Source organism: Triticum dicoccoides, chromosome 7B (assembly GCF_002162155.2).
Source record: "Triticum dicoccoides isolate Atlit2015 ecotype Zavitan chromosome 7B, WEW_v2.0, whole genome shotgun sequence".
Taxonomy (NCBI): Eukaryota; Viridiplantae; Streptophyta; class Magnoliopsida; order Poales; family Poaceae; genus Triticum; species Triticum dicoccoides.
In genome coordinates, this window is record NC_041393.1 from 708,890,527 (window position 1) to 708,901,970 (window position 11,444).

The window sequence follows — 11,444 nt, forward strand, 5'->3', positions numbered from 1 at the left end:
GGTTAGGATTTCTCACCCTACATACACAACGACGAGATTTGCTGTCAGATTCTTTAGATCTATTCAAGGATTCAACGACAACGATGCGGCTCTGTGGCACATCAACGGAGACAACGACACATCAACGGCTAGTGTTGGTAGCGGCAGTGGTCGTTCGGTTGTCCATGCGCATCGATGTAGCTTTTATTATGTTTGATGTAATTTGTACTTCTGATGAATCTTTACAGTAGATCTGATCCTTAAAAAAAGTCAGAGTTCTGCGGTGCACGTGTCTGAGTAGCGGGTTGAGCACTAGCTCTTCTACGCACACATAAACTGGGAGTTCAAAATTTTGTGTAATGGGCAACGCAATGTGTGCAGCGATAGTACAGACAAGCTCGCTTGCTCCTGGTATGTGGACGAACGGGACAGCGACGCGTCGTAACATGTATTAAATGCAAGCGTATAAGCTAGGAGTGTACATACGGTCTAGCATTATTATATGTTGACGGCGCCGTGCACTAAGACGACACGGTCACGGTACGGCGTGTGCGTCACCACCACCCCTCGTCTTTACTCACCCCATCGACACGAAAAAAAAGAAGGGAAAATTAATCTTGTTCCAGAAAAGAGTACAGATCTTTTATGTATGTACCACTTCTTGCTGAAAGGATTCGGTGGACGGAAGAGCTGACGGCACATCCATGGCAAATGAAGCTTCAGAAGATGAAGCTGAAGTTCATCATCGGCGGGCACTTCCGGCGTGAGTGCCCTCCACATTTTCACGTTGCCATGCAAAGGTAGGTAGGAATCTGACCATTGAGACATGTGTTGGCGCCTAAGCCCTAAACCCTAGCTCACCGCAGCTCCCCCCTCTCTCTGGACACCTCTCACTCACTGACTGAGAAAGAAGAAGAAGAAGAAGTAGAGCACACGGTGGACATGGTGGTTTCCGGCGCATGAACGCCCGCCGCAACAACGGCACTTTGACTTGAGCACGAACTCAACCCACCCCATCACAACAAGCACCACACGAGCTTTTATACCCCGGGCCGGCGCTGGGCACGACCCGCACGCCCCTACCCGGTTCGAGCGCATGATCTGGCCGCTCTGGCCGCGCCCACGACGCGCACGTATGCGCCCGGGTCGCGCCGAGCCCGCAAAGGATCAGCCCGATCGCCCCTCGACGTCGATGTCGGCGAGAAGCGCCTACTCCGCTGCCTCCGCTTTCCGCGGCTTCGGGCACTCACGCCGGAAGTGCCCGCGCTTGCCGCAATTGTAGCAGCGACAGTGCCGCTTCCCTCCGCTGCCCGACACCATGCTGCCACTGCCGTCGTCATCGTGATAGAAGCCGCCACCTCCCTGACGCTGTCGCGCTGCCCACTGCGCCACCATGAGCAGGAGCTGGTCGCCGCCACCTCCACTGCTGTCCTGGCTGCGTGACCGCGTTCACTCCTTGAACGCCTTCAGTTACCCGAGTGCCTCCTTGAACGGCATGGTCTCGACATCGCAGAATTGCTCGATGCCGGCCACCGCTGCATACAGATGATCCGGCATGGTGTCCAGTAGCTTTTTCACCATCGCCGCGTCGTCGAGCATTGTCCCGAGCCCTGCGTAGCGCGCAACATTCTCCCGATCGTGCCAGCGTAGTCGTCCAGAGGCTCGCCGTCCGCCATGCGCAGCCGGTCGAAGTCGCCGCGGAGCGTAGACAGCCGAGCTGCCCTGACCCGGTTCGCACCAACGTACCGCGCCTTGAGGCTGCTCCACACCTCTGCCGCTGTCTTCTTCGACGGCACCTGCAACAAAATATCCTCGGCGAGCCCTCCGAGTAGGTACACCCTCGCCATCTTGTTTTTCTTTGGGTGGACCGCCGGCGCCGCCTCCGCCGGAGCCACCGCCTCCCACAGCCCCTGCGCATCGAGGTTGGCCTCGACCTTGATCACCCACACGGTGTAGTTGTCACCGGTGAGCATCGTGCACTAGAGGGACACCGGATTCCCAGCTCCGCCCGTGTACGGCACAAGCGACATCGCGGACGATCACCCCCGCAACCGAAGCTCTGATACCAACTGTTGGCACCTAAACCCTAAACCCTAGCTCACCGCAGCTCCCCCCCTCTCTCTCTCTCGGCACTGACCGAAAATGAAGAAGAATGAGAAGTAGAGAACGCGGTGGCCACGGTGGTTTCTGGCGCACGAACGCCGGCTGCCACAACAACACTTTTACTTGAGCACAAACTCAACCCACGCCATTACAACAATCCCCACACGAGCTTTTATACCCCGGGCCGGCGCTGGGCACGACCCGCATGCCCCCACCAGGTTCGAGCCCGCAACGAATCAGCCCGATTGCCCCGTCTGGTGCGTCGCATACACGCACACATGCGCACCCCTACACTACACACGCACACACACTCCACGGACCCGACGCGGCCAGGCCATGCACACGCATCCGACGCGGTCGCCATGGCTTATTGGCCAACAACATGAACGCTCTCTCTGTTCCCGGTCAAAGGAAGCACAAAGACACTCTCTCCATGGCCAGGCAACCGAACAAAGCAGGAGCCTCTCCATTTTGTAATTCAAAGATCATAACATTTGTGTTGCAACATTAGGTGAGAAAAGAACAAACGCAAAAAACAGCAACACCGCCAGTGGTTTTGCTCTCCTCTCATGGAAGGAACCATGGGCCGATGGCACAAGCAGACACGCGCACATTGACCTCGCTGACCAAATAGCGTAGCTGCAGAAATTATTGAGTAGGAAGTAGCGCATGCACACACGCACGGGGAGAGCGTTTCACCTGTGGACCGCAAGATTTCCACTCCTTCGCCTTGACCCCTCTACCCCTATAAATAGACGCCGTGCATCGTCCAGTCCATCTCACGACTCTGAAATCCGGTTTGTTCAGTAACTTCAGTTGAGTCCTGAGACGAGGAAGCTAATATAGGTTTTGTGTTGTGTTCTTAGATGGCTTTGAGGTTTGCGTTGATTTGTTTTTTAATCAGTATTTTTCTTGATGGCATTTGCTTTTCCAGGTGGGAAGAAGTTCGGAGAACATGGCCACGATGGGGGGAGACCGAAGGCAGATGATGGTGGATGCGGCGGAGGACAAGTTTCCCGAGGGGTTACGCGTCCTCGTCGTTGACGACGACCGCGTCTGCCTCAAGGTACTAGAAGCCCTCTTGCGCCGCTGGAAATACCAACGTGAGTCTCTTGATCCCTCCACTTTGCCATAGTCCATTAGAATCAGGGCCTTGTGATCTATTTGTTTCTCTGCCAATAATGCTTGCGGCTATGCAGCAACAACGGTGATGGATGCAAAGACGGCGCTGAGGATGCTCATGGCCGGGAAGCAGCAGTTCGACCTGGTCATCACCGACGTGTGCATGCCGGACATGGACGGCTTCAAGCTCCTCGAGCTCATCCGCCTCGAGATGGATCTGCCCGTCATCAGTATTCTCATTGCTCTCAATCCAAAGTCGATTTTTTGTGTTTTGCATCAATGAGCACTGACAATTGTTTTTAAGAATGTACTTTTACTCCTCAATCTTGGAGATACCCTGAGAGGGTATTAATTTCTTTGGGCAGTGAGATCCTATATGTTTAGGATGATTTTATGAAACCACATACACATGCACGGCACCCACACTCTATTGCTAACTTGGAAGAGTTCTAAAGAACGGGATCCCCACTGAGTCCGAACCAACGGGGTCCCATCTAACCGTTCATCCGTCCGATCGGATGGCGAGTGGGGTAGGAGAGCGGAGGTGGAGCGACACATGAGTTAGTAGGGATGTAGTGTCCGTTTCTAGCCCAAATCAATGGGATCCTATCTAACCATCCGTCCGATCGGATGGTGAGTGGGGTAGGAGAGCGGAGGTGGAGCGACACATGAGTTAGTAGGGGACACAGTGTCGGTTTGTTGCCGAAACCAATGGCATGAATACTACAATTAAGAAATACCTATGTTGTATTGATATTATTAAGATTACTACTCATCTTCATTCTCTTTAAAGTTGTTACTCCTTATGACTATTTACTCTCGAGAATAGCATATAAAGTAGGAGTTCCACTTTTAGGTACATACATCGAGTAGGTTAACCATGGGTAATACCTACAATACTGCATATTTGTTGACTCTGAACAAGCACACTAACTTGTAGTCAAATTGCCTTCACAGAACGTGCAACCACACATACTTATTTTCCTGAATCTCTACTATTAATGCCCAAAAATCGTCCTAGATAATTCTTGCCCAATCTCCGCCTCGCCCACAGCTGCATGCAATTAATTAGCTATATAGTTAATTACACATGTCAATTATATAGACATTAATTTATAAAAAGTATCATCGAGCATTGGACGAGAGGACCACGTTAATTATGGAGTGTATCATTCTATAGACGGGAGTATCACGTTAATTTTGAAAAGTATCATCGAGCACTGGACAGGAGGACCACATTAATTATGGAAATTATCATGTAGAATATGTATGCCCCCTGGCAAGCACCGACAATTAGCTAGTTCTAATAAAAAAAGCTATTGACAATGGTGCTTAATGTTTTAAAACTAGTATGAGTGTGATTACATAAAATGCTTAGAGCGTTACGTGGCCCCGTAGATGTTACCTAGTATGCTAGAGAAACATCGTTGACTGCCAATAGTAGTACTGGATATTCAGGTTGTGATATGGCTTAGGCATTGTGTTACCATTATTGTTTTAGCCATTATATTCGTATCTTCCTATTGAATGTGTGATTTTTTTCCCATTTAGTTTGCATTGAAGCAGAATTATAAACTTAACATTGAAATGCTTTTTTTGTCTATAGGCACTTTGACCAAAACATATATTCACTTCATAGATTTGTTTGAATTTCTGAATTCTAAGTCTAAGTCATTGGTCATATGGCATGCAGTGCTATCCCTCGATTGCGACAAGAAGGTTGTGATGAAGGGGATAGATCATGGCGCGTCCGACTTTATGGTGAAGCCAGTGTGTGCCCATGAGCTCAAAAACATATGGCAACATGTTCAAAGGTGGAGAAATCCAAAAGCAATAGGCCACATCAGCGATCATGACAGTGATGTCCAGAGAGTACAACCAGCGACTGCTGACAAGAGTAAGTACTCGGGGAATAAGAGAAATGTTGGAGATGATTCTAACGAGAACAATGAGAGCACACATATATCCTCCACCCACAGAAAGCCCAGGGTGACATGGACAATTGAGTTGCATAACAAGTTTCTAGAAGCTATCAACCAGATCGGCCTTGATAGTAAGAATTCACATCTTGTGCCTCATTCATCGACAATGCTGGTGGCTGCTCGATATTTTCATTATAATTTTTTATTACATAATTGCAGGGGCTGTTCCAAAAAAGGTATTGGAGCTGATGAATGTGGATTGCCTCAGCAGAGAGAATATCGCGAGTCATCTACAGGTTTATTTTCGACATTTATGCTTAATTTCTATGTTTTGTTACTATTATTCATAGTCTAACATTTTGTCATATATAAGTGCAAGCTTTTATTTTCCGGGGAACGTATTAGTTAAAGGTCTAGTAATGCAACTATCATGAAGTGTAATTTTAATTAATTTGTCCCTTAAAATGCGAGACTTATCTCATATAATTAATGCCCCATTTTTAGGAGTTTTTTTACCCATGCAATATATTCAGTTCTTTTTGTACTCACATGTTTATCGTTATTTCTATCCGACGAACATCCATCTCATAACTTGTTATTTTGTCTATCTTTTTATTTCAGAAGTATAGATTGTACTTAAAAAGAGTCAACTCAAATCCCTCTAGTGATGCATATGAAAGAAGGAACTCATCGTACAACATGAACAACAAGGGCAATTTAATGCATAATCATGAACATGGAAGGTGGAGTGTGTCATCTGGCGACACTTCGTCTTGGAGTACAAACAATTATGGTGCAACGGGTCATGTGGCTTCGCCGATGAACATCCAAAGCAACTTCTACATGGGGTCATACCTCCATGATGGTAGAATGTCGAGGTATGTTGGGAAACAACCATCGGATGCGAGAAGATTCACAGGTTTTGGTGACCCTCCCGTGAGCCTATACAACAACATACCCAATGAGATAATGTTAGATGAATTTCCTTCATGCAATTATAGTAATTCCTATGCTGACCTCATGCGTGGCAAGCTAATGGAGATAAGCAAAGGCAAAACCCCTTCCAATCTTCAAAGTTCCTTTGCAAACAGAATAGTTGGTGGCGGGAGGTCGTCTCTCGTCCCACCACAGGAGAGCTATGCAATGTCAACTGGCCGGCTGCCTCTGCAAAATGAAATGACACCATTCATAAGCAATACCACATCAATGGGAGGCATCATTGAGCAGATGGCACCATTCAACATGGCAAGCAACACAAGCTCAGTAGGAACGATGTTGAATGGTAGCTCTACACTTGATGCAAGTAGAACTTCAATGAAAGATACTCATGTGGTAAATAGTGAAAGAACTACTTCGATGCTTCACAACCTTCAGCCAGACGATTTCATCCCATTGACTCAGCTACTTGATGGCGGGGATGGAGCTAGCATTGTCCCTATGCAAGAAGGCACACTTGAGCAGCAACCTCTAAATGATCAACTGAATGAAATCAATGCCTTATCAATGGATGATATGTTTTCCAACATGCACATGGAAGTAAGAACTTTTCTCATTTGTATGAATCTATGCGCTGCATATGAATTGTTGAGTTGGACATGTGTATTTAAATAACACTTTTCTCTCAATGTAGGATTTCACTGGAGATGATGCTATCGTGGAAGAAGCATGATAGTTCTGTATGTTAACCCTCTCAACGCGTGACATGCTTGATCAAGAGTATCATGCTCGAGGGGCCTCTTTAAGGCAATAGAGTGCTTTGACAAGTTTGCAAACATAGTGATATGTGTAGCCACCTTCATATACCAGTGGTTCTTTGAGATACACTTCCTCTTGCATAACATTGAGAATTGACGTGGTCTGCACAACAAGCATAAACACCACCCTTTGGAGACTATTGTGCCTAATTCTTATGGTGGAAGCTTTTATAGTAGGGTCAGCATCCTGATAATCAAAACATTAATGTTTCTTGAAGCCTATAGTAACAAGGCACCCTTTATACCTGGGATAAACTTGTTTGTGGCCCATCATGTTTTTACCTCGAGTTGGAGTACTAACTGCCATGTGTTACTCTTCATTAGAGCCGTATGTTATTCATCCATAACTTTTGTTCAAATTTTCACTAGAAGTCACAAATAAAGACATATGGACATTTTGGAAATGTAGCTATCTGGCCATATTATTGCACGCCGTACAAAAGGACCAACAAAGCATCGAAATCATGTCCAAATCGTATTTCAATGCAAAGAGCGAACACTTTGGTGAATGGAAAAGAAATCGGTTAACTTTCCTAAAATCGTATCTTGGAACTATCGTATATGGGCTGGCCCGCTAGCCTCGCATCAGAGGCGAGAAGAATGGTTCTCTCGATACGGGCGAGATATAGTGAAAACACTAGTTCAGGGTTTTCCCTTGCAAAGGTCACTTCCCACCTTCTTACGAGCTGAGCTGACAAGTGGCACACTGTGCGCTACTTGTCACAACCTCGGAGTTCATTTTTTAGATTCGTTAATTCATAAAGTTTTTGCTCGTGAACACTGCGTCCCAATTCCAAACCTTTTTCACAAACCTTGATCCCATGTTAATGACTTCCGATCAACTTTTTTTCACGAAAATTCGGAAAAACCGGAAAAAGTGGAAACCAAATATAGATAATAATTTTGAGGAAGAAAAACAAAAATAAATAAGAATTAGCAACCATATTTTTATTGAAAAAAATCCATAACCCGTAAGCACGATTGTGGTTTTCACAGATTTTTGCAACAAAGAATGTGCTTTTTATGGAACAAAATCTATGCTTCTCGAGGAAGCACAGAGTGTCCTTTGCGCTTTTTTCGCAGAAGCATCATTCTACTTTTCTATGGAAGTAAATTTGTTCCTTCACGATTTGTGTTTCTCATGGAAGCACATGCTGTATTTTCCTATTTGAGAAGCATAGTTTTACTTATCACTGAAGCACACATTATTAGACAGAATAACAACCCCTACGCGGTCGCCTGCCGGCTCCCAACAACACGCCGGAGATCTAAACGGACACCGCCGTCACTACCTGCACCACACGGAGATGAGGGGCTTAGGGCAACTCCAACACTAGACCCCATCCGGTCCGCCCGCGTCCGTTTACCCCCAAACGGACAAACGACCCGGCCCAACGCGCAACCCCATCCTCAAAATTTGTCTGTTTTCGGTCCGGCTCGACCCATTCCACGCGCATACTTGGGCCAGCTTTGCGGTCGCATGGACAACGAACGGACAGGGCACACGTCCGTGGGGGGCCCACGTGTAGGTGGTCCAACTATCTCCCACCGCCCGCAATCAATGTGCACAAGTGGTTGGGCCTACAAGTCAGCCACACAGACACCCCCCCTCCCCCCGGCCGCGTCCTTTTCTATGGGCAAGCTGTGGACTCTAGTCACCGTCCCCATCCACTTCCCCACCACTGCCCCACCATTACCTCCCCCATCGGAGACACCAAAACCCTAGCCACCGTCGACCTCGCTCCCCCGCCGGCCATGGGGTTCTGGAGGTGGCACCCGGGCAAGAAGGCCAAGCACGGCCACGAGGCGGGCTCCTCTTCTGTTAGCGCAACCAGCCACTCGACGTCTCCGGCTTTGTTCTCCATCTCCCCTCCGGTAGCCGCGCAACGCTTCAGGTCCTACGTCAGCATCAAGGTGTGTCGTCAGTACTAGGAGACAGACACTTTGCTGCCGTGGTCAGATGCCCACCTCCCCAATGGTGGCATCTGAGCCCGGTGTCGGTGTCAAAACCGGCAGATCTCAGGTAAGGGGTCCCGAATTGTGCGTCTAAGGATCGAAGGAAGCAGGAGGCAGGGGGCACAATGTTTACCTAGGTTCGGGCCCTCTTAATGGAGGTAATACCCTACTTCCTACTTGATTGACTTTGATGAGTATAGGGGTTACAAGAGTTGATATACCTCGAGATCGTAATGGCTAAACCCTAGATGCCTAGCCTGTACGATTGTGATTGTCCCTAAGGACTAAACCCTCCGGTTTATATAAGCACCAAAGGTGACTAGGGTTATACAAAGTTGATTTGTGGAGGAAGGAAACTACACATCCGGACGCCAAGCTTGCCGTCCACGGAAAGGAGAGTCCCATCCAGACACGGGAGAAGACCTTCTATCTCGTATCTTCACGGTCCATCAGTCCGGCCCACGTCACATAGGCCGACTCCCCGAGGACCCCATAGTCCAGGACTCCCTCAGTAGCCCCTGAACCGGGCTTCAATGACGATGTATTCGACGCATAGATTGTTTTCGGCATTGTAAGGCAGGTTCCTTCTCCGAATACTCCAATGCAGTTCTCCATGCAAAATAGTTGTATCCGGTTCTGTTAAATAATTACAGCCTTAAGCTATAAGGGCAAAGAATATTCGAAACGAAGTAAGTCACGTCCATAGGTCATTCTTCTGGTGAGGCGTTATGCCTTGGCCTTGTTATTATGCTGAACTGTTTCACAACCCTCGCTTCGTATTTCGAGGCACGGTCATAGACACGTCTTCGTCAAAGCATGGATCGTGTCCCCTTATCACGGGATTCCCGTCAATAGGGGTTTGGGTAATCCAACCGTGCCGTTCACACGTCCCCTTGGGAATAGGCGAGATTTAAGGCTTGTGAGAGGGTGCTTGACATCCAGTGCCTCTATAAGAAGATAAGGATCTGTCTTTTTACCCCACGCCTTCTTCCTCCTCAGCCCATCTGCCATTCGAGCTCTAGCGCCCAAGTCCCAATCTTTTCCATTGCCACCAAATACCCCAACCATGTATAGATCTGGAGCGTAGGACAAGTGGATGGCTTCCTCTATTACAGAGGAGAACATCAAGGAGCTCCGGGAAGCTGGGTACCTGGCCGCGGATATAATCCACCGGCTCCCTGCCAAAAAGTAGATCATTCCCACTCTGAAGCCTAATGAGAGGGTAGTGTTCATCCCTCATTTCCTACACGGACTAGGGTTTCCCCTTCATCCTTTCGTCCGCGGCCTTATGTTTTACTATGGGTTAGATTTTCATGCTCTAGCCCCAAATTCTTTCCTCAACCTTTCGACATTTATCGTCGTGTGTGAGGCATTCCTCTGCGTCCCTCCCCACTTTGGTCTATGGCTCAAGGTCTTCAATGTGAAGCCGAAGGTGGTCGAAGGCCAACATGCGGAGTGCGGCGGCGCCATGGTGAGCAAACTCCCCAACGTCACCTAGCGAAAGGGGACCTTCGTGGAGTCCGTCAAGGGATGGCAGCAGGGGTGGTTCTATATCACGGAACCCCACGATACCACATGGGCCACCGCTCCTTAATTCAAGTCCGGGCCCCCGATGCAGACACCCTGGCTCAATAAGGGCCTAGACTAGGAGTCGCTTGACAAGGTAACGGCGCTGGAGAGCCGCGTCAAGGGCATGATAAACAAGAACACCAGCCTTGCCAGCGTGATTCAGGTGATGCTTTTTTGCTGAATTCTCCCTTGTCAATGCCGGACTCAACATATGTGGGAATTCGACCCGGCTGGTCCTCGGACCCTGCAGCGATTCTTCGGCATGACGCACGAAGACATATGGAAGCTACTCTTCAAGGCTCAAAAGTAGTGGCCGGAAACAACCGAAGACCGCGACCTTGACTGCGCTCGTCCGACCACTTCCATAAGTTTTTATGATGATTTTAATTTGCAAATCAAAGGAGTATATTGAACTTTCCATTACTCCCATAGGGCTGGATAAAGAAGGCGGAGCATAATCTGATGTCCAGCTCCGCTGCCCGAAGACCCAGCCATCTATTTGTTGACGAAGATGCTGGTTCCGACGCAGTAATAGGCGCCGGAGAAGAAGGCCAAGAAGAAAGGCAAGGAGGCCATAGGTGGCCTCCGCTGAAAGGGCGCTTCGGACGTTGTGTCCGAAGATACCGAGACCTCCTACTCTCATCACTACTAGGAAAAGGCCTACTAATGGCGCACCAGTTTTGCCTACTAATGGCGCATCACTGGTGCGCCATTACTAGCACGCCATTAGTAATTTTTACTAATGGCGCACCACTGATGCGCCATTAGTATAGGCCACAGTGCGCCATTAGTATAGGCCACTGGTGCGCCATTAGTATAGGGCACGGTGCGCCATTAGTATTTTTGAATTTTGAAGGCGGGAAAATAGTAGTGGTGCACCGTCTAACCCCCACCGTGCGCCATTGCTATTTTTGAATTTTGAATTTGGATCCGGATCGTGATTGTTTTGCCCATTTTTTGCTAGTTTTTTTTGCTCGTTTTTTGGCACGATATTATTTCAAATTTTGTTCCTGTTTTTGGATCTTGTATGTTCTTTTGC

The 11,444-nt window shown here is 48.2% G+C and overlaps 1 protein-coding gene across 1 annotated transcript; it reads left to right on the forward strand.

Moving 5' to 3' along the window:
- Positions 1-3,037: 3,037 nt before the first annotated feature.
- On the forward strand, positions 3,038-7,103 carry LOC119335879 (two-component response regulator ORR24-like). Its single transcript, XM_037607934.1, has 6 exons — positions 3,038-3,185; positions 3,282-3,434; positions 4,898-5,257; positions 5,346-5,422; positions 5,748-6,662; positions 6,757-7,103. Exons 1-6 carry the CDS (start codon positions 3,038-3,040, stop codon positions 6,793-6,795), a joined length of 1,692 nt encoding a protein of 563 aa, XP_037463831.1. The 3' UTR covers positions 6,796-7,103.
- The last annotated feature ends 4,341 nt before the right edge of the window (positions 7,104-11,444 follow it).